Raw genomic sequence first — 27,482 nt, forward strand, 5'->3', positions numbered from 1 at the left:
TAATGCCATTATATTATCAACCATTAAACAATAGAAGAAGAAAAAGAAGAGGTGTTGTGCCAAAATCCGACTCCCCTTGGTTGTCAGGCGCGTAACAAAGTAGTATGTGTACAACAGATCAGCTCATAGCACATGGCTTTCCTTGTCTCTTCTTGTCTTCGCCCATCTCTTCAGTGCTCCCACCTGTGTTCAATTGTAGCCCCGCCCCCTCATTACCTGTCCCCAGGTGTTTCCTGTTTCATGTTCCTTCCATGTGTATTTATGCCCCTGTGTTTTCAGTGTAAGTTTGTCTGGTTTTGTGCATGTCCTACGTCAGTTAATTAATAACAAGAAAAGAAACAATAAACCAAAACTAAACTTAAAATAAGATAGATGAACAGACAGGACTAGTAGAATTAACATTAAATAAACTAACAAAACAGAAAAAAAAGAAACAGCAACCTGACTGACGTAGAACATGCACAAGACCAGACTACCTAACACTGAAACCACAGGGGCTTAAATACACATGGAGGAAACAGGAAACCCCTGGGGACAGATAATAAGGGGGCGGAGCTACAAATGAACACGGATGGGAGCACGGAAGACATAGGCGGAGACTAGGAGAGACACGGAGAGCCATGTGCTATGAGCACAAAGACAAATTCGGAAGTCAAATTCTGTCAGGGTGTAGAATTTGGCACAACCCCTAAAAAAAAGTATCTTGAGGAATTGACAACATATTATAATCTGACATACGCCTCTTTTTTACAAACCAATCATTTTAAAGTATTGGAAGACTTCGCCTACTTAGGTGATGATGACAACAGTCTGTAAAGACACTAAATTGCAGTGTGAAACCAAAACTAAATGTACTTGGTCTTGGTATACTTTGGACTTGGTGAAAATAAGATAAATCAATAAAGAACTTTTACAGTAAATCAAATTAAATTATTTAAAGAAAATGTTAAGACCCTTGGAAACATAGTTCCTCAAGGAACCAAAACAGGTTATTTTATGATAGATGTCTTCAAATCAGGACATAGTATCCAGTATCCTAGCCTGGACTGTGTTAACCGTTCCATAAATTTCTAATGCAAACAAAATCCAGAATTAGAAACTTGATTCGAGGTCTAGATTTAAAAAATCCAAACGTTTCAGACTTTCGGACGTATAACAAGACGCGTATTATGAGGCAGAGAAACAATAGAAGAAGAAAAAGAACTGGAACTGGAAATCCAGAGGTGGAAACTTGATTCAAGGTCTAGATTTGAAAATTCTGGATGTTTCAGAATTTTTGGCGTATTATAAGAACTATAGAAGAAAAAAAGGACTGGCGTGCCAAAATCCCTTAAAAATGCCTTAAAAGGACAACTGTATAGAAGAACCACTTAGATCTTAGGTTATATATACAGAATCTCTACTACAAACCTGGTTCTTCATGGAACCGAAACTGGTCCTTAAAGAACCTTTGAAGCACCTTTATTATCAAGAGTGTAGTAAAACCCGGCAGCTCGGGCAGAACCGTCACTCGACGTCGCCCTCTTCATACCCGCACACAACCCCAACGTCTTCATCATGGCCGCAGTTGTGTTTGCCGATTTTCGCCCGTTTGCAGTCCAGCAGTGTCCTTTCCGATCCCTCGCACTCCACATCGTCCAGCAGGATGCTGAGGCCGCTTGCACCTTGACCCATTTCGGCCCGTTTGGCGACTCGTACGGCGAAGGGGAAGCCGAGCTGCCGGCACACCACCACCGCCGCTTTGAGATTAAAGAGGTCGTCGCAGACCGTTCCCCATTCGCCTTTTAGAAAAATCTCGACTCGCCCATGATATGAGCGGTTATCGGCACTGACCAGTCGAACCTGCCCAGCCCTGGACCTTCTCCGACCTCCTTTCCCTCTTTTCCTGCCTTTGCCCCGCCCCCTTTTATGAGAGCTGCCTCCTGGTTGGTCGGACTTGCCTGCCGCACCTTCCGGAGGCTTGTCTTCTGATTTGGGGATCGTGAAGTTGGGTTGCTGGACCTTTGAGGTGGGTTTGGAAGCTGTAGTCCAGAATACCTGTGGTCTGGGGGTGGTCACCGGTCGATTGGTTGAGAAACGGTACGGGTTTGGTGTTGGAATGATTGGCCGGCGAGGCGTGGTCGGAGGTCTAGTCGTATGTCTTGTCCTCAATGTCGTGACATATCCAGGTCTTGCGGTTGTGGTTCGGTCCAGATGTGGATGCACCGTAGTAACAGCTGGAGTCTGGAGTCTTCTGAGAACAGCCGGGTTTGTTGTTGCTGGTCTGAAGGTTGGTTTTGGTTTGGGAATCTGAGGTTTCTGGTTGGATACTCTGGGTTTTTGGGTGGGTGTTGGTTTCGGGGTTCTTGTAGTTGAGGCCGGAGGCTTTCGCGTGGTTCTGGCCTTGGTTTGATTGATGGTTAATCCAGGTTTAGTAGTGGGTTTGGTTTTTGGAGGAGCCGTTGTCGTAGGTTTCTTGTTGATCACAAACTCTGGGAAAAGAAGAAAAGCAGATTAATTCCATAGAATTGTCTTTAGAAGTGATGCTAGTTGTTATACTGTATATAAAATATAAAATACTGTGACTTTTAACCCCTTAAAAATGCCCGGCATTCGACCGTGATTCCAACCGGCAATCTCCTGATCATAGTGCAGCGCTAAGCCCTCTGGACCATTTGGAGCCCCCATGCTTTTTATATTTTACTCAGGTCATATTTGTCTGATGTTAAAAGTTTATTTGATCATCTGAAAAATGTAAGTATGACAAAAATGTAAAAACTATTTTAAGGGGGCAAATATTGTACTTTTTCAAGCCACTGTATATGTGTAATAATGTGTTTATTCAGAGTAAATCTTGAGAAATATAAAGTTACACAGAGTTTTTATTAAATTTGATGAAATTTAAATTACGCCACGACACAAAGGACACATTATCACATCAGAAACGACTCGTTTTGTGTTTGTTTGCAGGATCTCTTACCCGCCTTTGGGTGGAAGTGAATAAGTTTGCCTTTGATTTGAACCGGCGACGGCTTCTTGCTGCACTTTCCCGGCGGCGCTCTCCTAAACCACACGGAGAAACACATCACTGATAACACTCCACTCGTTCAGAAGCTGCTAAAGTTAGCTCTGCTAACACTCGCGTAATTACATCAGCATAATAAACAGGACTGAGGGCACTTATCATGTAATATTAAACTCATCCAGTCCCCTGAGCATCAGTGCTGTATTCACCCCAGGAGAACCATATTCTTATACTAACATTTATATCAGACGCTTAAAAAAACACATTTATAGGATAAGGAATAATAAATAGGATTATATATCATATTTGTAACACACCCTATGAATCCTGTGTTCATAATGCATTATTAAATGTCTCATTACATTGTTTTTGTCTATTTTAAAATGTGTAGTTGTGGTTTCTAGTATAAATGAATGCCTTGTGGGCTGGTTAATGCTCCGGTGATCCGGTATAACATTGCTTTAGTCCGGTGGAGGAGTGGTGGTAAGAAATTATAGGATTAAAGCTCTTGCTCATGAATATTCATACATGCAAACTGATATCACCTCTGATTGGTTAACAGCACTGCGACACCAGGAGTCAACAAGATGAACAACAGTTAGAAACATTTTAAAATAAAGACATTTTTACACTAATAACAGTATTTGCAATGTCATATATTACTTTACAACATGTGTAATAATGCCCTGCTAAGTGCAGTTCAGCCACTGACCTAGTCTTAGAGTCTCTGTAAAACACCAAATCCACTGGAGATCCTATTTAAACATATAGTTACTTACAGACAGAGGAGGGTAGTCCAGGTCCAAAAAAAAAAAATCCACCCCGGGGTTAAAGAACAGAACTGTTCTAAACATCTAAACACCTATCTATCTCAATTGTACTTGGCTGGTGGTGTTTTTCCTCCATAGACTAATTCTAACCATTTGTTTCTTAGCTCTGAATTACTGGGTACAGTATATAAACACTGATGTGTTATTCACACAAATAACACAGGAATTAACTGCCATGCTGTTCCTGGTGCTGTTAGTTCCTATCTAACAAGACAATAAAAGAAATAAATGCTTAAAATAGATCACTCTGTGTGTAATACATCTATATAATAAATATACAATATACAATTTGGACAAAAATGACTGAAATAAAGTTAACGTGTTGTTTATATTAATTACTGTATGTACTGTATGTATTGTATGTATTGTGGGTACCTGGATGGATCCACTATTTTATACACCACTCCTGCTCTGGCAGAAGCACTCGGCACTCCTGTAGCTAAGAAGTACAGCTCACCTAAATCATAAAGATAAAATACAGCAGATAAATAAACATAAACAGAATGGAGATTTAAGAGGTCTTAAGCTCCCTTTTTTACCTGTAGGCCATTTACTGGCTGGAATTTAAACTTTACAACCAAAAATCCACAAACGCTTAATATTTAAGTGTATTTTTGTTACTTTTCTTATTTTCTTATCCCATAATATCATAAGCTCTATCTGGACAGGATTAGTTTCTCAGGGGGTTCTGGGGTAATTTTCTCTTTTACTGTTTTTTTTTATCCTCTGTGATTTTATTTAAAAAAACACAACAGCGAGTGGAAATGGAGGAGCTACTGAACCCCGCGATGTCATGTGACCGAGAGAAAAGTCTAAAAACTCACTGATCCTCCTGTTTTTACAATTGCAGTCCGGATGCAGGAGTTTTATCACTAAAGAGTGGAAGTGTGAAATATTTTTAATGAACGTCCCCCTGAGAAAATAATCCCACCTAAATAGGAATTTAAACTGAGAATGTCCCCTGTAAAATATCAGGACATCTTTCTGTGAGCTGAATCTTAAGAACGCATGTGCCATGCACCAAGACAATGACCCCAATCAGACAAATTGCTTCTAATAGAAAAAATAACATTATTGTTTTGGACTGGGGCCAACTCAAACTGCTATCCCTAATGCTGTGTTTGTGAAATAATATTGGATCGTTTTTGGTTAAATTAAGAGATTCACACACAGCTATATCTCAGGGTTACCTGCCTCGTCTTCACCAAAGGATATAATGTACTTGTAGTAGCTGTTGATGAGTTTGGGGAAGCGGCAGGTCTTGTCTTTTCCCATGCAAATCTCAGTGTAGTTCCAACTTCCTGTTTCTGGATCCTCCTTCAGAGACATCAGTCGCCTGTGATTCAAAAGAGTTATGTTTAAAAAGGGAAAAAAAAATTAGCAGCATTCAATTCAGGTGTAATGCAATTGTTAGTTTATGTACAATAGCCGGCATACTGTTCTAACACTGTAGTAGCCATGCTGGAATAGGTTAGCAGCATTAGCATTAGCAGACAGATAGATAGATAGATAGATAAGTTTAGAAATTGATCCTGAAGAAATTCATCACTATATATATGTGGCTAAAGCCGCAGTAGTGATGTGGGACAAGGTTTGGAGCAGACATGCTAATAGCATGCTAGCAATACAAAGTGTCCTCATGCTATTAGCATAGCTGCCATTAAGCTATTTTGTTTTTTACAAATCTTTGCTAACAACTTATTCCTTTTATTTTCAGTCCTGTTACTTATAACATAAAGAGTAGCAGGGATGCGTTTCAGTAACAGTAACAGGAGTGAGTGCCAGAGTTCCAGAAACCATGCTTTTTAAAATGTCCTGAGTTTTGGTAACCATCTTATAACAAGCAAATGGCACTCATTTATATATATATATATATATATATATATATATATATATATATATATATATATATATATATATATATATATATGAAAAGAAAATTAAATAACTTAAATGTAGCCACTTTACCCGCTCATAAAGTCCCCAAAGATGTAGAGTCCGTTCAGATTTGGCATCTCGCAGCCCCTGTAGATGTAACCACCTGTTACTGATTTCCCCAGCTTATGTGGATACGCGAAAATGGGTAGAACATCATCTGAGAAAACAGGGTAAAAATAGCAAACATCTTAATGTGGATCAGGAGCATTAGCCTTTACTGACAGAGGAGGTTAAGCATGCCTGGGGCCTAAAGAATTTTCTGAGACACTGATTTTGGGGTTTTCATTGGATTTAAGCTTCATAATTATCAACAGTAAAAGAAATAATCGCTTAAAATAGATCACTCTGTGTTTAATACATCTTTAACCTCTTGAGACCCAGTGTCCTCATATGTGGACGTGACATATATGTTTCTCTGATTCAGAATTTTTTAAAAATCTTGACCATTTGGCCTTGTTTGGAGACACCGCCCGTACCATCTAGTGGACACATGACAACATCACGCTTAATGGATTGAAAACAAGATAGCTGGAATCCCAATCAACAGTTTCTACAGCCAGTCCATGTAAAAAATCTCATCCAGTTTTTGCATTTGAAGCTAAAATTTTGTTTTTGGACTAATTGGGCCCTTCTGATCCCTAAATCTAACAATTAACTACTGTCCCCATGTAAGCAAAAATGACTTCCTGTACAAAGATACATTTTTGGAATAAATTATCTGGAATAAATTAAAAAGAAAATGAACATCAAGCAAAACTTCGGGTCTCGGGAGGATGTAATATATTGTATAAGTTTCACATTTTCAACTGAATTGCTGAAATAAAGTAGCTTTTCAATGATATTCAAATTTTTTGAGATGCAACTCTACATAACGTTGTCATTAGTACTGAACAGATGGCTCACCAAGGGAGGAGTTGAGACACAGTTTGTTGTCGTAACATGAAAATCCCTCTTTTGCTCTCCATCCATAGTTTCCACCTTTTTCAATCAGGTCCACCTCCTCAAACTTGTTCTGTCCGACATCTCCACAGAACATTCGGCCCCGCCCCTCAGCCGTGATTGGATCTCCCCTGTCGATGGAGCAGCGCCACATGTTTCGGACCCCGTAGGCGTAGACCTCGGGCCGGGCGTCTTTCTCGGAGATGAAGGGGTTATCGGGGGGGATGGCGTAGGGGACGCTGTCTTCGTTATTGTTCACGTCGACTCGCAGGACTTTTCCCAGTAGAGTCGATCTGTAAAACACAAGCATGGTATGATATTAATGATATTAATGATATTAAGACATATCATTCAAATAAGACAACATTTATTAAGAAATATATTAATTGCCAAAGAAATGTTTAAAAAAGAAAATAGCTGTTCCCAGAAAGTCGTTGCTGCTTGTGTCACAATGCTATTTGGAAGGAAGGTAAAAGTTACCAGTTTGTTCTTTCTTTTTTCTGACTTGTTTCTCTCATTCGTAACCTAGCCCCCTTGTTATCTTCTCCAGGTGTTCCTTGTCTGTTTCTGTTTATATGAAGTCCCCTCCAAAAGTATTGGAACAGTGAGGTCAATCCCTATATTTCTGCTGTAGACTAAAAAAAGTGGGTTTGACATAAAAAAATCAGACTTACCATTTATCAAGAAATACATTAATTGCCAAAGAAATGGTTAAAAAAGAAAATAGCTGTTCCCATAAAGTCGTTGCTGCTGGTGTCGCAATGCTAACTGAAAAGAAGATACAGTAGAAGTTACCAGGAACAATAACACCTTAGCATTTGTCTATCTTGTTTTCTTCTTTTCTTGGTCTTTTCTGTTCTTGACTTGTTTCTCTCTTGACTCCGCCCTAGCCACACCCTATGCCTCATTCGTAACCCAGCCCCCTTGTTGTCTTCTCCAGGTGTTCCTTGTCTGTTTCTGTTTATATAAAGTCCCCTCCAAATGTATTGGAACGTGAATGAGGTCAATCACTATATTTCTGCTGTAGACATTTAGGTTTGACATAAAACATTAATAAGACTTACCATTTATTAAGAAATATATTAAATGCCAAAGAAATGGTTAAAAAAGAAAATAGCTGTTCCCATAAAGTTGTTGCTGCTGGTGTCGCAATCCTATTTGGAAGGAAGATACAGTATAAGTAACCAGGAAAATAAATAATTTAGAGGTCACAACTTAGCCCTTGTCTATCTTGTTTTCTTCTTTTCTTGGTCTTTTCTGTTCTTGACTTGTTTCTCTCTTGACTCCGCCCTAGCCCCACTCTATGTCTCATTCGTAACCTAGCCCCCTTGTTATCTTCTCCAGGTGTTCCTTGTCTGTTTCTGTTTATATAAAGTCCCCTCCAAAAGTATTGGAACAGTGAGGTCAATCCCTATATTCCTGCTGTAGACTGAAATGTCAAACATTTGGGTTTGACATTAAAAGATCAATACAAGACAAAATACCAACATTTCAGCTTTTATTTCAGCAGGTATTTATATCTGGACGTGATGCACAGTTCAGAAGATTCAGTACCTTATGTCTGAACCCATTCATTTTTATTATGAGCAAAACTATTGGAACATCATGTGGCTGTCAGGTGTGTTTTGTTGTCCAGGTGTGTCCTGATGATACATTCATTTTTCAAACGATAAATAAACAGCGCTGAATTTCTGAAGGCTCAATTTCAGCTCTGGGTTTTATCTGTACAGACTGAGCTTTTATAGTTAGATAAGTAGCTTTTATATACATGTAAATAAAAGCTAAAATGATGTAGATCTTTTGTCTCATAATAATCATTTAATGTCAAATTCAAATGTTTTCAGTTTATAGCAGAAATAAAGGGATCAATCTCTGTTTCAATAATTTTGGAGGGGAATGTGTATACACAGAAAGAAACAGGAAGAAAGAAAAGGAACACCTGGGGGGGATAACAAGGGGGCAGGGTTATCTTCCATTGTCTAGTCTTGTGCTTTGTTATCTTGTCAGTTTCTTGTTTGATGTTTATTTCGGTTTCTGATTTGTTTTGTGTGTTGTCTGTGAAATAAATATTTGTAATGCAGAGTAAAATCTCTCTCTCTTTCTCTCTCTTTCTTTTTCTCTCACTCTTTCTCTCTCTCTCCTCACACATGCTTGCCTACAGCCCACAATGCCCTTGTGTCAATATTAACCGTGGTATGAATGGTTGCTCTCTCTGAAGAGCCTCTCAGACCTCAAACTCATATCCTAACCTTTCTTTTTCTCAGTAGTTTATACTTATAAAATCAATTTAAAAAAGATAAATCCAGTAGAGTTTATTTATTTGCTAAAGTTGGCCATTTTCAGTTTTTGTCTACAATCACAAATACAAAAAATGTAATAATATGTAAAATCTGAGTAAAAAAATGTTTTTTACATGTAATAAATTAAAAGTGTTAAACAAACCAAAATACTCTGAGGCTGGTTAACTCTGGTAAACTTATCCTGTGCAACAGAGGGAACTCTCGCTCTTCCTTTCCTGGGTCACCTTTTCTGATGAGTGCCAGTTTCATCATTATAATATTTTTGATGCTCTTCGAAGTTCTTGAAATTCCTCTTTTTGGATTGGCTGACTCTTTTCTTACAGTCATTTTTTTTCTTTACTTAATTGAGTAGTTCTTACCATAATATGCATTAGAATATTCTACCTCTTCACAACTTTACAACTGATGCTCTCAAACACATTAAGCGAAAAGAAATTCAAGTAATTAACTTTTGACCAGTTCAGCACAGCTGTTAAAGGAGAACTCTGGTGTAAAATTGACTTTTGTTGTAGTAAAACATGATAAAAAGTTCTTATCTTTGATAAGAACTTTTCTCCCACAGTGTTCAGTTAACAGTTTATCCCAAACACCCTTCAGACTGGGTGATAAATCGTGATAAATCACTTTTTCCATCGTTATCCAGCTCAAAGTAGCTAAACACCTCCTTACTAGAATCTGACAGGAGAGCCCTGACATTTAAAATGAGGCATTAATAACTTAAAAAGTTAAAAAGTGCACAAGAAGTTTATTAAAAACACTGTTTACATCCTATACAATGCTAGCTTCAGCTCTGAGCGCCGCCATCACTGTACTGATAATGACATAAATATAGAATAAATATAGATTGGCATAGCACAGCAGCAGCCGGTGACAGGAGGCAGGCTATGTGGTTTTTAATAAGCTTATTCTGCACTTTTTAAGTTATTAATGTCTCGTTTTAAATGTCAGGGCTCTCCAGATTCTAGTAAGGAGGTGTGGAGCTACTTTGAGCTGGATAACGGTGTAAAAAGTGATTTATCAGGGTAAATTATGCCCCGTATCTCCCAGTCTGAAGGATGTTTTTGGACAAACTTAAAATTTCTGGATCTGTGTGCACTGTGGGAGAACGGAGGTGTGCTATTCATCAAAGATAACATGAACTTTTTATCATGTTTTACTACAACAAAAGTCTATTTTCTCCCTGGGGTTCTCCTTTAACTGAAAGCCTGAATTTCAGGTGACTCTACATCATAAAGCTGACTGAGAAAATCCAGCAGAGATCATAAAAAACACTGAATTTAGATTTTGGCCACATTTTTAACGGTTACTGAGTGTCTCTCAGACTCTGTATGTTTTGAACTGTATCTTTCCGTAGGTTTTTCACGTAACTGCGACTTCAATAGCTTGTTGTACTCTTGACAAAGTCACTGTTCGCCACACTGAGACATTTAACATGTAGCCTCCATATCTCAGCCTGGACTTTATCCAGAGTATTGCCCACTGATCCTCCATCCTGGCACCGAGGCTCTAAACCCATAGCCTACAGCGTGTGGGTATGGCGGGTCTTCTTCTAAAGTCTGAACTGTGAGCTGTTGTGAGTTTTAGACTGGCACTGTGCCGCTCTGTAGATTCGCTGGGCACTGCTAGCTCCGCCCCTGCCAGGGAGGCAGTGCCAGGTATTGGAGCCAATGCTAATATTTTGAGGCAGAGGCTGGGTCTGAGTGAAGCAACGCTCAGGGTTCCTCAGGGTAAATGTTTTTCAAACGCAATAGAAGCCAACCAGACGACCAGCCAAAATAGGTAAATTAGGGCCTGATTTTTTAAAGCCAAATATATTCCAGATTTTAAAGCCTGATTTGGACATTTAAAGCCAAAATAATGCAGAGTACTGCTGCTAACCTTAAAGAGGAACATAATATACCTTTATTTACAAAAGTTAGAATAGGTCTTTATGCAAAAAATAAGTCTTACATAAAGATAAAGATCTCACGCTCTCTATTTTTACCAGTTTTAGTTCCTTTCAGAATGAGCCATTTAAGAGCTCTGTCACTTTTATACAAACTAGATAAGATTCAACCAGAAGTGCAATAGCAACAAGTGCAAAATTTTATTGCACAAATATGCAGAATATAGATATGAATGTTTAAATATGAATATAAACATGATTTACAGAATATCAACAATGATTTACAGATTAGAGATTAGAAAGACATATTAAAGATTATGCCCCAGATAGAAAATGTACAGCATCTGTTTCAATAGGAATGTATGAAACCTTAAAAACTCAAGGAAGTTCTACCATCTTCCTTTGTCTGCTGACTTGCCTGGACAGTCAGTAAAGATCCCTCCCTCAGACAAAGTCTGCTGTCTACTGTCTGCTGCCAAAGGTATTCCAGACTTGTAAAGCCTGATTTGGACATTTAAAGTCAAAATAATGCAGAGTATTGCTGCTAAACTAAAGAGGAACATATTATACCTCTTTTTACACAAGTTAGAATTGTGTACGGTCTTTATAACAAAAATAATCAGTCTTACATAAATATAAAAGATCTCACATCTCTATTTTTACCAGTTTTAGTCTCTTTTAGAACGAGCCATTTAAGGGCTCTGTCACTTTTATGCAAATTACATTAGATTCAACTTTATCGACCGCATGTTTATACAGAGGGTTTACCACATGCTGGTGTTAGCTTGTACAAGCTAGTTCATGCTTAACTGTGAAAGAAGTACAAAATTCATTATGTGAAAGTTCTAACATCTCCCCCTCATCTGCTGACTTGCCACGGACAGTAGGTATAGATCCCTCTCTTAGACAAAGTCTGCTGTCTACTGATAAAGGTATTCCAGACTTCCAAAGCCTCTCTAAATACTCTCACATAAGAATAAAGATCTCACCAGTTTATACTCCATTTTAGAATAAGCCATTTAAGGGCTCTGTCACTTTTATGCAAATAATCTTTTACAAAACCCTGGCTAGCACTGCTGGAGCAGCATTAGCATTACCTGCTAACCACGCTAAGCGCTAGGTCTTTCGCCACTCAGAGGTGAGTATATCGGACTGTAGCCTGAGCGATTGCCATGTTAAAACAAGCTAAAAAAAAAGAAAGAAACAAAAAAAGGTGTAAAATTGCTTCACCCTAGCCTTAGCAAAATCCTCCCAGAGACAATCTTTGGGTAGTGTACCTCCTGGTGAGAGATCATTGACTGCTAGACATGTCTCTATGCTGAACCTGAAGACTTGAATTTTGCCCAGCTGAAAGACTTTATCATCAATCTAGCATTTATGGAGCAGCTGGGACTAAGCTTTAGCTTCAACCTACGAGTGTAGAGCTACAGGATCTACAAGCCCAGATGTAGCAACATCTGTGGGTAAATGTGCTGCAGGATCCATACAGAACCTGTAGAACCTCCAATCCCAACCCTCTCAATCTCATCTAAGATCCAGAATAGTGAAACCAACTGGGTACTAGAGGGAGCATCTTTTCAATTGTTTCAACCAATTATTTAATCCAATAAACCTTAATTATTTCACTATAATACTGTAATCACTCTCAAACATTCTGAAGATACTAGAATTTTGTGTAACAGCGATCGTTCTGTAAATGCTAAAGCATGTGGCTAATGCTGGTAAAATGCTAAGAGACAGCTCCACTTATTGTCAAAGGTCATCATTAACCAGCAGCTTCATTTTCTAGGACATTAAACCCTGTTCTCTCTACCTACTGACAGCCGTTCAAGCCTAATTTGACTAACGAGCATTAGTCATGCATTAATCTGCATAAGATTAAGGAAATCTGTGAATTTAAAAAACACTGTTTACAGGCCTCATTACTCCAAATAATGCCACAGGCTTTATTTGTTTCACTTTTATTTTTTTTGTACTAATAGCTATAGCTCTTAGGATAATGCAACATTATGTGGATCATGCAGTTACTTTATCCAGTATTTTGTAATAATAATGGCCCGATGGTGGGATTCACCAGTTTTACACATCTCTGCTACATTTTCTCAGTCAGCTTTATGAGGTAGAGTCACCTGGAATTCAGGCTTTCAGTTAACAGCTGTGCTGAACTCATCAAGAGTTAATTACTTGAATTTCTTGTCTCTTAATAAAGAGTTTGAGAGCATCAGTTGTAAATTAGTGAAGAGGTAGAGTTACAGGTATACAGTGAATAGTGAATATTTGAGTAAAAACATTGAAAATGATGGAACTGGCACTCATCAGAATAAGGATAAGTTTATCAGTGTTACCAGCCAGATTTGATATCTTTTTCTTCATAGCTTGGATGATTTCATTATTAAATGTACAATGTAGGTAAAAATAACTTATATTAACAAATAAGTAACAAAACCTTTGACTGGTACTTTTGCAGTAAATCAGAGTATCCAGATCAGCCAAAAATGTTTATTTAGGGTTTTACCTACTTATTTTGAGAATTCCCGAACAGGCCAAAGGGATCTCCAGCTCTGCCTCCATCTCCTATAAATATATAAAGATATCCGTCCAATCCAAACAGCAACTGTCCTCCATTGTGATTGGATGCTGGTTCCACAACTTCCAGAAGCGTCCTGTTAGACAAAACATACATCATATCACTGAACTTCTATCAGCGGAGAGAATGCAGTTAGTCCTTCACTGAATAAAACTAAATAAAACAAATAACAGCAATGACCTCGCTGGGTAAGACAGAGGATAGTCATATATTTAAACATAATGCTGAAAAAATAACGAATAAGACACCACAACAACCCACACAGATACCACATCAACCCACACATGCAGATACCACAGCGACCCACACATATACCACATCAAACCATGAATACAGATATCACAGCAACCCACACAGACGCCAGAAAACCCACGCAGATACCACAGCAACACACAGATACCACAGCAACCCATACAGATACCACATCGACCCATACAGATACCACAGCAACCCATACAGATACCACAGCAACCCATACAGATACCACATCGACCCATACAGATACCACAGCAACCCATACAGATACCACAGCAACCCATGCATGCAGATTCCACAGCAATCCAAATAGATACAACAGCAACACATGCAGATACCACAGCAACCCACACAGATACCACAGCAACCGATGCAGATACCACATAATTCCACACATATACCACATCAAACCATGAATACAGATATCACAGCAACCCACACAGACGCCAGAAAACCCACGCAGATACCACAGCAACACACAGATACCACAGCAACCCATACAGATATCACAGCAACCCATACAGATACCACATCGACCCATACAGATACCACAGCAACCCATGCATGCAGATTCCACAGCAATCCAAATAGATACAACAGCAACACATACAGATACCACAGCAACCCACACAGATACCACAGCAACCGATGCAGATACCACATAATTCCACACAGATACCACATCCACCCATGCATGCAGACACCACAGCAATACCTGCAGATACCACAGCGACCCACACATATACCACATCAAACCATGAATACAGATATCACAGCAACCCACACAGACGCCAGAAAACCCACGCAGATACCACAGCAACACACAGATACCACAGCAACCCATACAGATATCACAGCAACCCATACAGATACCACATCGACCCATACAGATACCACAGCAACCCATGCATGCAGATTCCACAGCAATCCAAATAGATACAACAGCAACACATACAGATACCACAGCAACCCACACAGATACCACAGCAACCGATGCAGATACCACATAATTCCACACAGATACCACATCAACGCATGCATGCAGATACCACAGCAATACTTGTAGATACCACATCCACCCATGCATGCAGACACCACAGCAATACCTGCAGATACCACAGCGACCCACACATATACCACATCAAACCATGAATACAGATATCACAGCAACCCACACAGACGCCTGAAAACCCACGCAGATACCACAGCAACACACACAGATACCACAGCAACCCATACAGATATCACAGCAACCAAATCAGATACCCACTCAGATGCGATAGCAACCTCACACAGATACCATAGCAACCCACGCAGATACCACATCAATTGATACAGATACCACAGCAACCCTACGCGGATACCACATCAATACATACCGATACCACAGCAACCCCACACAGATACCACATCAATCCATACAGATACCACAGCAACCCCACACAGATACCACAGCAACCCTACGCAGATACCACATCAATCCATACAGATACCACAACAACCGAATCAGATACCCACACAGATGCGATAGCAACCTCACACAGATACCACACACATACATTTCTGGAAAAATGGCGCAGTATGTTTAGGGTTAAATCACAGCTGTCTCACCTCTCAGACGAGTGGTCCAGCATGTTCATGTCGGTGTCGGACAGCGTGAACTCGCTGATCCGGATCCTCTCCTGTCGTTTAACAGAAACTGAGTAATAGACGTAGGCCTTCTTCACCTCGCTGAACCGGGGGTGCAGAGCCATGCAGAGGAAGCCCCGCTCGTCCCCGGCCCACGGCGACGTCAGCACGGCCCTGGTGAGGTTCAGGAAGGGCCTGTCGATCCTGGAGCCGTTCGCCAGGTACACCCACACGTAGCCCAGCTGCTCGGCTACGAAGAAGCGGTGAGAACCGTCGTCGGCGTGGATCATCGCTACGGGGTTACGGAGACCGTTAGCTACCTCCTCCAGACAGAGCTGGAGGCAGCCCTTGCGGTCGGCCTGGACGTTCCCCAGGTTGGCGTTCAGCTCGTCGCTGGACAGAACGTTTGGGTAGCAGTATTCCGGGTCCTTCAGTTCCAGGTAGTCGCAGAACTTCTCCTGGTTCTCCTCGATGGTCTCGGTGATGTTGTTGTTGGTCAGCAGGCTCAGGCTGTACCGGCACTGCTGCCAGTAATCGTTGCAGTAGCCGCGGCACAGTCCGGGGAGCTCCCGCATGGGGGTGTTAGCGTCCTCAGCATCGTACAGGTGAGCTGCGTACGGAGAACATTCCTACAGGAGAGAACATCGGACAGGTTTAGGAAAAAACATTACCATGGGGCAGAATTAATAATGCAAAGAAGATGTTCAGAGTTCAGAAATCAATATTTGGTGAAATAATCCTGGTTTTTCTGCATCTTGGTATCATGTTCTTCTCCACCAGTCTTGCACACTGCTTTAGGATAACTTTATACGCTAAATCTACTACCGTATTGTCCGTACTAAAAGGCGACCAGATCAATAAGGCGCAGTATCAATAAACGGGTCAATTTTCATACATAAGTCGCACCACATTATAAGGCGCATTAAGCGACACTACTAAGGATGCCTAAATCGAAGTAAAAAGGGTTGTCGCCATGTTTTCCTTACGTAATCGGTAAACAGATGATACAGGACAAATGCAATGTCGGGCAAATACACAATCCACACAAAAAAAGTGATAAGAAAATATGCATTATTACACACATTATTTAGAAACCAGTATCATGTTAAGAGTTTTTAGAAGTAGAATAAAAGCTTAGGTATATATTTGAATAGTTAATGTAGGGTATTTTAAGATAAAATAAGGTGGCCGAATTCAGCAGGTCTTGTCGCTGGGCTGTGCCTAAAAAAACAAAACTGTAATTCTTAAAAAAACGATTTTCTTTTAAAGTCAATCGAGTGCTGGATGTTAGTCTACACAGATTCCTCTCCTGAAAACTCTTTATTTGGGTGAGAAAATAGCTTCTGTTTATTTAAAGTAAGCTCAGATTATTGAATTTTGGAATATTTTAACTGAAATGGCAGATGAGTGCTATGTTTGAGGCCAGTAAGCACAACCAGAATTAATACATAAGGAAATTAAAGGATTTTAAGTGTGTTTTACAGTCCTTTTCATTTGTCTTTGGACACAGATTACAATCATCTGAATTTATGGAGAATGCTTCCACCTTCTCTCCCTCCTTTACTGAAAAACAAAAATCTTAAATAGATTTAATACAGATTATAATACTTTGGATAGATTAACTGTACAACTTGTTTGTTGTTCAATTCAATTCAATTCAATTCAATTTTATTTATATAGCGCTTTTTACAACAAAGGTTGTCACAAAGCCGCTTTACAGGAAAAACAGGTCCACGCCTCTTATGAGCAGCACCACAGAGATGCTGATTTTATGGTGACACAGTGGCAAGAAAAAACTCCCTTTAAGAGGAAGAAACCTTGGAAGGAAACAAGACTCAGTCCGAGGAACCCATCCTACTCGGGTTGACCCGCTCAGTACAAACAAACAACAAACAAATAACAGAACAAAAACAGTACAGAGAATTAATGTGAACTATGGCTAATATAACAGGTACTAATTTATGAATATAAGAATGTGATGGGCACAAACTATAGAGCTATGGCTAATACAGAAACAGATACTGAGTGTGTTAATGTTGTTCACTTGTTCTCTCTCTCTCTCTTTCTCTCGCACTAAACGTTGTTTTTTTTCTCCCTCTTTCCTTCAGTAAACGTGCCTCTCTGCACGTTCTCTCTTTCATGTCGGGTTCCCAGCATTCAGTCCGGTAGCTGGTGAGGATCTTGTGGGGCTAAAAATACAGCGGCTCATGGGCACTTTGGCTGGTCCAGGCCTTTATTACCTCTCAACCACAACTCTACACCCATCCAGACTGGGCTGCTCCCAGCAACCGGCCCAGAACCTCGGCAACCCGGCAGGAAATCAGCCCAAACGACTGCTGTAATGACTTAGTAGAAATAAAAGTAGAGTGGAGCAGTTTGGGTAAATTTATTGGTGGTAATATGAGTTGGCAGTATTTGATACAGTCTGGAGAAATACTGCTGTTCTGCACAATTCAAACTAAACACAAACCCATTAGCAGGGTTATATTTAAGGTGTGTGTTAAAGGATCACAGGGTGGATTATGTAAGGTTCTGGCGCTGGTGTGTATTTGGGTGAAAGTACCGACTGTAGAGGAATGAAGAGCTGTAGAACTGAACCCACTGACTTTTCAGCTCTTAAACATCTGCCAGACAGTAATAGAGTTTGGCTCTTTCTCATAGTAAGGAGTATTTGAACTTATGGCTGGGAAGAAGATTTATCATTAACTCCTAATGCTGATTTCTGGGTTCAGGTTGGTCAGAAACATTAATTTAAAACTCATCCAGTATAAAAGGTATCCACCGAGTACACTACACCAAAACATAAAATGTATAAAATAGCATTCACAAACTCAAAAAAACTATTTGTACACACAGCGGATAAATATATCCACACTATGTGGCACTGCACACCTGTTAACCAGTTCTGGAAAGAAGTCATCATCACCCTCATATCTCTCACTGAAAAAAAATGATGTGTAAACTTTACTTAAAAAAAGTTTCACAACTTTCTGCATTTGCTTTTTTAAAGTATATTTAATTTCAGATAAATTTAAGTAACTTCAACTCAGTTTTAAGATTTAAATGTTTCTTTTATTCCACTTTAGTAATTTCTGCATAAAATATTACTCAATAACTTAATTTATACAATATTATTATTTATAATTTTAGTTAAAACACACATTCAAATATTTGCATAATCTCAAAGATTGATTTTGTAAACAGACCAAGTCTCACTGTCTGAACACATGGATGGCACGTAATATATATTATTTTTTCATTATACTAAAAAGAATGTATAACATGCCATCCATGTTTTGAGACCAAAAATATTTAAATTTAAATATTAATTAATTATAATTTATTATATATCATAAATTATTTGAGTAATATTGTTTAAATTAAGTAATTGTTATTAGGTATGTTATGGTATGCAGAAATTAAAGAAAGTAAAGTTTACTAAAAGAAATGATTGATTCAGTAAACATAAATTAAGTAAAAAAATTACTTAAAAAAGCAACTGCAAAAAGTTGCAAAACTTTTAAGTAAACTTTACTCATAATTTTTTGTGAGTGTATAGTTCTAACCCAATACCACCCAACACCATTACTCTCCCTACTGGGAGACACATCAACCAATAAGAAACCACTAACACAACACCAGAAAACAATAGAATATTCTAGATGTCGCTGGTCAACGTCAATAAAATCATCCTCATAAACTGGAAAACAAAATATAACATCAAAAGCAATCACTGGAAAAATCTCCTTCCAGACACACACTCAGAAACAATCAGAAACACCGATTCAGACCCAATTTGGACACGTCTAATATTCAAACATTACAGTAAATCACATACATCACATGTTTAGCTATATTTTGGTATATTTTTTACCCCCTTCTGCATCTCATTCCCCAGTCTTTCCAAATAATTCCACCCAGCAGCTCTACACGGAGTAACCCTGAGTGCTCCGGTAAACCAGAGCGATATAAGTTTGTTTTAACACGGTAAACATGCAGGCTACAGTCCAATAGACTAACCTCTAAATGGTGAGCTAGCACGGTTAGAGGCTAATGCTAATGCTGCTCCAGCAGTGCTAGCCAGAGTTAGCAGCAGGCTACAGTCTGATAATACTCATCCCTGAACAGCGAAAGAGCTAACACCTAGTGTAGTTAATGGCTAATGCTAATACTGCACCTTCACATTGTGAACCAGCAGCTCAGTTTCCTCTGCTGAGAAGAGTTTGTTGAACACATCCAGGTAGCTGCACCGTTAAAATAGCAATCCGCCAAAGTCAGAGCTCACCTGACTCTGAAAGAGAATGATGAGCAAGAGACGCTCTGATTTACTGGTGTATTTCACGTTACGCCCAAAATTAACCACACCCATGATTAATTAAGAGAATTAGTACATGGCTTTTGCGCATTTCGAGCTGCGCAAGGTGTACTTTTCCCGTCGTTACGATAGCAAAAAATTTTTTTAAAATAATTTTTACGGACATTTTTTTACAGCGCTAAGGTGACAACAATTCACCTTTGGACTGATGTTATAAGTCATGTTAAAACTTCATGTTAAAGGTTTGTTTATAATTTTTATATTCTATCGATTCTTTTAAACTTTTATATGTAATTACTCCCCCCATGTATTTCGTTCCATTTCAATGTTTCATTGGAATGCAGAGTTTTGTAAATGTAAAAATCAATAGTCATAAACCAATAAACCAATCAGTGTATCCCTTGCATATCTTTACCTTTAAGAGCCAGGTTCTTAACACATTAACACACTAATGATCAATTAAGAGAATTAATACATGGCAAGGTGTACTTTTCCCATCATTACGATAGCAAAGGCAAATTATCTTGCCCTAAATCAAGCTGTAGATCGCTAAAATAGAGCCCACTTGTCTCCCACTGACTTTACTTTATCTACCGTCCCTGAATCACTGTATACATTTTTTTTTTTCAGAGAAAAAGAAGTAACATATAGTCTGTAAATATAGAACTATAAAGCATTCTACTGTATTGGAGATGATAAGATGCTGATAAGTAAGTTTAGAAACAGTATCTCAACCCAATAGATCATTAATACCTTTGGAAATCTGGTGAAATTTTGACATTTTTAATATCATCGCAGAACAATAAATATTGCAACATCAGTTTCTCCAATAGTGTAAAGTAAAGAAGGACATCTTGACTTTTTACTAAAATGTAGGAGATTAAAAAAGCTTGTTTAAAGAAAGCAAAAACGAGTTTCCACAAGGTTTTTTCACTGTAAAGCAGCTCTATACTTTCAGGCCCCTTTCACTTCCAAATCCATTGTTCTGCAGCTCTGTAATTGGGTTAGCTGGAATAAACACAAAGGGGACCTGAAGGGAGATGGAAGCAGAGCTTTACTCTTATTTTCAGCCAAAACCACCTTTTTAAAACCAGCATCAGTTCAGCGATCTGAGAGAACAGACCATCATCTAATCAGCAGCCCATCTCAGACTCCTCAATACTCTTCTCTCCACGATTTTTCCATCAATCTCTCTGTTTATTCTACTGTTTTTTATCCTGTTTTCACTTCTGTTGGTCTACTGGCCCCTTTTCTCTCTTTTCTCTCTATGCTTTGTGTTTGGATTGCAGACAGTCTGTAATTGAGAAGCTCTGGAGGTAATTGAGATTTCTGATCCGTCAGAATCCCGCTGGCTTTAGCTCAGATTGGAAACAGATGGTGCATGCCCCCAAACACCACGGCACCCCATTTGGCGCATTCCACTGGGGCTCTAAAACCCATCAGCTACTCAGATGTGTCTAAACGCTGGCCTGGGATGTGGAAACAAAGGTCACGGATTGAGATATATGTAATTAGTGCTGTCAAAATGAACATTTTAACAATTACAATTAATCTGGAAACTTTTAACACATTCATTTTTTAATGCAGCAAATTTAAATTTAATTTAAATAACTAATCTGAATGTTTTTAGACATTCTAATGTATTTTCTGGTGGTGTTGTGTATCTATCATCTGCCTTTTATCTGTTTTTGGTTGATTTAGTCTATGTTTAGTGTTAAACTGACCAATGGACACCACTCAGAAAATCACCAAGGACACGCCCATCCCATCAGAAACCCGTCAGTCTAAAAAAATGATAATAATAAGGAAGTACCAGCATTAATTGATTAGATAATTCAAATTTACCAATCTAACATAAAGGACCCTATTTTAGCAATCATGATTTAGAGCATGTCAGTGTGTCTTTGCTATCATAACGACGGGAAAAGTACACCTTGTGCATCTCGAAACGCAAGGCAAAAGTCATGTACTAATTTTCCTCATTAATTAATCATGGGTGTGGTTAATTTTGGGCGTAACGTCAAATAATATACCAATCAGAGTGTCACTTGCTCATCATTCTCTTTAAGAGTAGAATCAGGTGAGCTCTGACTTTGGTGGATTGCTATTGTAACGGTGCAGCTACCTGGACGTGTCCAACAAACTCTTCTCAGCAGAGGAAACTGAGCTGCTGGTTGACGCTGTGAAGGAGCTCCAGCAGCTCATTTACGGGAACAGCAATGTTATTTTATTTACTATTCTGTTTATTGTTGATGTACAATATCTATTTTAAGTGTTTATTTCTTTTATTGTTGATGATTATGAAGCTTACAGCCAATGAAAACCCAAAAATCAGTGTCTCAGGAAATTGTAATATTACATATAAGACCAATAGGTACTTTTGGCAGTGTGGGCGGTGTGCCAAGTCCTGCTGGAAAATGAAATCTGCATCTCTATAAAAGTTGTTTTCAGCAGAGGGAAGCTGTAAGATATGAAGTGCTGTAAGATTTTGTGGGAAAACAAAACTGCACTGACTTTAGACTTGATAATAAAACACAGTGGATCAACACCAGCAGATGACAGACATGACTCTCCAAACCATCACTGATCATCAGTAAATTTTACATTTCATTTAAAGTAAATCAAGAGATCAGAGTCTGGAGGAAGAGTGGAGAGACACACAGTCCAAACTGCTTGAGGTCTAGTGTGAAGTTTCCACCAATCAGTGATGGTTTAGAGTTTTATAGAGATGAGGATTTCATTTTCCAGCAGGACTTGGCACACTGCCCACACTGCTCTAAAAGTACCAATTGGTCTTAATATATAATATTCTAATTTTCTGTGACACTGATTTTTGTTTTTTTATTGGCTGTAAGCTTCATAATCATCAATAATAAAATAAATTAACGCTTAAAATAGATCACTCTGTGTTTAATACATCTATATAGAATATGAGTTTCACATTTTGAACTGAATTACTGAAATAAATTAACTTTGTATCTTTATTTTTGCCATTGTTTTTGCTTTTTGACATAATGTGAATCTGGCAGCTCTTTTCCTATTGTATCCAAATGTAATGCTAAATGTACTCCATAAAATATGTTTCTAAATGTCTAGGAATAAAATATTTAGAAATTGAATTTCATAGAAAGCTACTTTTTATAGGCACAAGGATTTTGCACAATAATGAGGAAATTAGTTAAAATGTCTAAAACCAGTAACCCGTAGCAGCTGTTTCATTAAAACCTATTTACTGCTCGCTTTTTTGCTTTTTCTTGATGTCTATATCTACTTTCATTTCTAAATATCCAATTAATTGATCTCTCTCACACTATGCCAGTGCCTCTCTCTGGGAATATGGAATATCCTGACCCTGATTGGACAGGAAGAGGATGTTTTTCTTCTCCACAGAGCCACAAGCAGCTCCCTGTAGCTGCAATACTGTAGATCCCCAAATAAAGGCTATCATTCAGTAAAGCTTCCTTTCCAAGTGCTGAAGGGATGCAGGGTTTACCTCACCAACCACACGTCCTGAACCAAAGTTGAGGTGTGTGTGTTTTCATATTCCCCACGGAAATAAGTATTAATCTACAGTTACAGTAGATACAGAATCATCAGCACCTGTAATCTGTTGTACCCATACTGCTCTGTAATTAATCTACAGTTACAGTAGATACAGAATCACCAGCACTGTAATATGTTGTACCCATACTGCTCTGTAATTAATCTACAGTTACAGTAGATACAGAATCACCAGCACCGTAATCTGTTGTACCCGTACTGCTCTGTAATTAATCTACAGTTACAGTAGATACAGAATCACCAGCACTGTAATCTGTTGAACCCAATTTGACCCAATGCATATTTAATTATCCAAAAGGTGTCTAAAACCCCAAAAAATCCTAACAAGTAGTGTAAATATTTTTTTACTCACTCCAATACTAATTATACCATCAATATTTACTGTTATGGTGTAATAGTGTCATGGTTCAATCATGATAATTTACTAGTTATTTAATGTTTCACTACTTATACATAAGAAATGAACAATTTTCTAATTATATGTTGATTACACTGGTTAAGGCAAGCAGAAGAAGTTTTATAGTAAAAAAAAAAAATACTAACTTTTTTTAAAATTAACAATTTGTTCCTAGATCTTTATATTTTAAAACGGCTCGAGAGTTTTCACAATTTTATTTTGTGAAAAAAAGGGAATTTACATGCAGGAAATGTTAAAAATTGCAAGGTAATTTTTTTCAACTGGTGTTTTTACCATAGAACCGTCCAAAAAGGTGTTTCACTTTGCAAACAAATCAAACCATGGATTAGTCAATCCACACCAAAACCACCTCTTTTGGTCTGACCAAATTTTGGTCCTTTTAGCAACCTAAAAGCAATGTAAAAATAATTGGCATTGGGAAAACATCCAGAATTTTTATTGAAATATTCATTTTATCCATTTTTTCATGGTGTCCATCCAGATACAGTATAAGCATGAGACAGCAGTGAGTCAAAGTTCACAGAAAGAATCCGGTTTCACATAATGATACACTTCTGCTCTAAAACCTCGTGCATTTATTGCCAAGAGACGTGCTGCTCTATAAACAATCCTGAATCATATATTAGTCATACATACCTTAGTATTAAGATATTAAGTGTCCTTGCAAAGCAAATCTAGCTAATAGTCTGTCTTGTTCTTATTCTGCCTTTGTAGACAAAACAATAGGAGATATGAGAGTGTTTGGTCTTTAGAGATACAGTATATAAAACAAATTACACAACTGTTTATTAAACAAATCGGTTACCATGCCTTTTATCTGCATGCATTCTTAAACAAAAAATAACACCATGTTAACAAAAATGTTCCTTCTAGTGCATGCTGTACACAGTAAATAGCAACATATGATGCAATCTCTTCACTATAAACACAAATCACATCATAAATCATCACATTATAGGTTGACTAACCAATTAAAAATGAAAGTACAACAGATTATGGTGCTGGTGATTCTGTATCTACTGTAACTGTAGATTAATTACAGAGCAGTACAGGTACAACAGATTACAGTGGTGATTCTGTATCTACTGTAACTGTAGATTAATTACAGAGCAGTACGGGTACAACATATTACAGTGCTGGTGATTCTGTATCTACTGTAACTGTAGATTAATTACAGAGCAGTATGGGTACAACAGATTACAGTGCTGGTGATTCTGTATCTACTGTAACTGTAGATTAATTACAGAGCAGTATGGGTACAACAGATTACAGTGCTGGTGATTCTGTATCTACTGTAACTGTAGATTAATTACAGAGCAGTATGGGTACAACAGATTATAGTGCTGGTGATTCTGTATCTACTGTAACTGTAGATTAATTACAGAGCAGTACGGGTACAACAGATTACGATGCTGGTGATTCTGTATCTACTGTAACTGTAGATTAATTACAGAGCAGTATGGGTACAACAGATTACAGGTGCTGGTGATTCTGTATCTACTGTAACTGTAGATTAATTACAGAGCAGTACGGGTACAACAGATTACGGCACTGGTGATTCTGTACCTACTGTAACTGTAGATTAACCTTTATTTGTAAACAGAAATTTAAGAAATCTAAATAGACACACTTGTATCTATTCAGGATTGTGTCAGATTCTGTTAGGGAGGCATAATTCGGCACAACACCTTTATAAAGAAATGCAACTTGTTCAGTTAACTTTAAAACATTGTACTCACATTAGTGATGATGACAGGGCAACAGGATGTTATAATATTTTTTTACTGCAATCAGTCACTAAACTACAGTATGAAACCGAAACTAACTAGGCCAAAATACAGAGCGGAATACAATGCAACAAAACTTTTAGATCACGTTGCATGCCTTTTGATCTTTTGCTTTTCATCATCACTTAGTGTCAAAAATGATCATAACCAAAACTCAGCATGAATTGCATCATGTGCTTGTCATGCTTGTCGATTGACATCCCTGACCCAAAGCCAGACCAATCCAAGACATCTTTCTTACCTGGCACAGAATGTTTCGGATGTACTTCCCACAGACCATGAAACCGGAATGATCAAAGTACTCCATAATCTGGTAGAACTGCCGGGAAATCTGGTTGTCCCTGTCCAAATCACAGCATCCAAACTTGGCGTATTCCTTGCAGAAGACCAGCGGCTCTAGAGGCTGGAACGGAGGCTTGTAGTCCAGGCATTGTGGGTGGGCTTCTACCTGCTGAGGAGGGCTCAGCCACAGCGGCAGCAGAAGTGGCAGCAGAAGTGGCAGCGGCAGTGGCAGCAGCAAGGTGAGATGCTGGCAGGGGGAACTCCAGAAATTCATGGCAGTTAAGAAATTGAAGTAGGAGTCCCTGCCAAGAAATTGGGCTTCTACGAATATTATCGATTGCCGCAAGGTATAATTAATGCCCCCTGGCGCTCAGCACGCTGCCGGCTGCCTTGGCTAGTTGTCAACGCTGTCACACGGGGTCACACACACTCACACACTTACACACACTCGTGCACACACTCACACACTCGGGTTGTACATGTGCTTCACTGCAGAGCGAGCAGGCTACTGCCGCTGGACTGAAGCTGCACAAGGCCCTTCCATTCAACAGTCTGAACCACAGCCACGCGTACACATGACACACACACACACACACACACACACACACACACACACACACACACACACAAATGCAAACATCTACTCCCTCCTCCTCCTCCTCTCGACCCATGTCTCCTCCTTTTCTCCTCCTCTGTTCACTCGTTCTACCCGTTCTCAGGCAGAGGCATTCCTTTCCTCTGTGTTTGGCCTCATCACCATCTACTCACCATCTACCCTCCCCCACCGGCTGCACGTCTCTCAATCTCCTGGAGATCCTGGAGCTTAAATATATATATACCAGGAGAAAAGCAGCATAAAGTTATCCAAAAGCAGTGTGTAAGACTGGTGGAGGAGAACATGATGCCAAGATGCATGAAAAAACTATGATTAAAAACCAACCAGGGTTATTCCACCAAATATTGATTTCTGAACTCTTAAAACTTTATGAATATGAACTTGTTTTCTTTGCATTATTTGAGGTCTAAAAGCTCTGCATCTTTTTTGTTATTTCAGCCATTTCTCATTTTCTGTAAATAAATGCTCTAAATGACTTTATATTTTTATTTGGAATTTGGTAGAAATTTTGTCTGTAGTTTATAGAATAAAACAACAATGTTCATTTTACTCAAACTTAAACCTATAAATAGCAAAATCAGAGAAACTAATTCAGAAACTGAAGTGACCTCTTCATTTTTTTCCAGAGCTGTATTATATGCATAATATATGTAGCTCTGTTTATTATTATCTATTAAATTATTAATTGTGGGTCATATAGAGAAGTGCATTTGGAAACTTTTTGCCATTTGGAAACAATTTGGGACACTTGGAGACGTTTTTGGCACTCTTTGGTAAATATTTAATAAACTAGAATTTTGGCTGTTTATGGACAAGCAGTTAGTGCATCTGTGTAAGCAAAATTAGGCATTTTTCCCTCTTAGATTGCTTTTATTTTTATACTCTAAGTAGTTTTGAAACCAGTGCTTTTATAAAAGAAAAAGAAAAAAAAAGTTGATTCTAGTAGTGAAGTAAAAATAATACTCCAGTAGCGTTTAGATATAGCATTTTTTTACTTAAGTACAGATGTGAAACCAGTTCTATGACACTTTTACTTGAGTAAAAAAGCTTGAGTTGATACTTTTAGTATTTTAGACATGTATCAGACATGTACTAGTACCAGAGACTTGAGTAAAAGTACTCTATCAAAAAAATAC

The 27,482-nt window shown here is 38.5% G+C and overlaps 2 protein-coding genes across 2 annotated transcripts in view; both read right to left on the bottom strand.

Moving 5' to 3' along the window:
• The window catches only part of LOC107196871 (uncharacterized protein C14orf132), an 893,178-nt gene that overhangs the window by 831,970 nt on the left and 33,726 nt on the right, over positions 1-27,482 (bottom strand).
• On the bottom strand, positions 243-26,384 carry si:ch211-136a13.1 (HHIP-like protein 1). The gene is made up of 9 exons (XM_022664946.2): positions 25,690-26,384; positions 15,350-15,996; positions 13,416-13,559; positions 6,676-7,004; positions 5,803-5,929; positions 5,025-5,170; positions 4,210-4,291; positions 2,960-3,042; positions 243-2,471 (listed from the first exon to the last, which is right to left on the bottom strand). The coding sequence occupies exons 1-9, from the start codon at positions 26,002-26,004 to the stop codon at positions 1,507-1,509; spliced, it is 2,838 nt and encodes a 945-aa protein (XP_022520667.2). The 5' UTR covers positions 26,005-26,384; the 3' UTR covers positions 243-1,506.

This window comes from Astyanax mexicanus, chromosome 9 (assembly GCF_023375975.1).
Source record: "Astyanax mexicanus isolate ESR-SI-001 chromosome 9, AstMex3_surface, whole genome shotgun sequence".
In the NCBI taxonomy this organism is placed as follows: Eukaryota; Metazoa; Chordata; class Actinopteri; order Characiformes; family Acestrorhamphidae; genus Astyanax; species Astyanax mexicanus.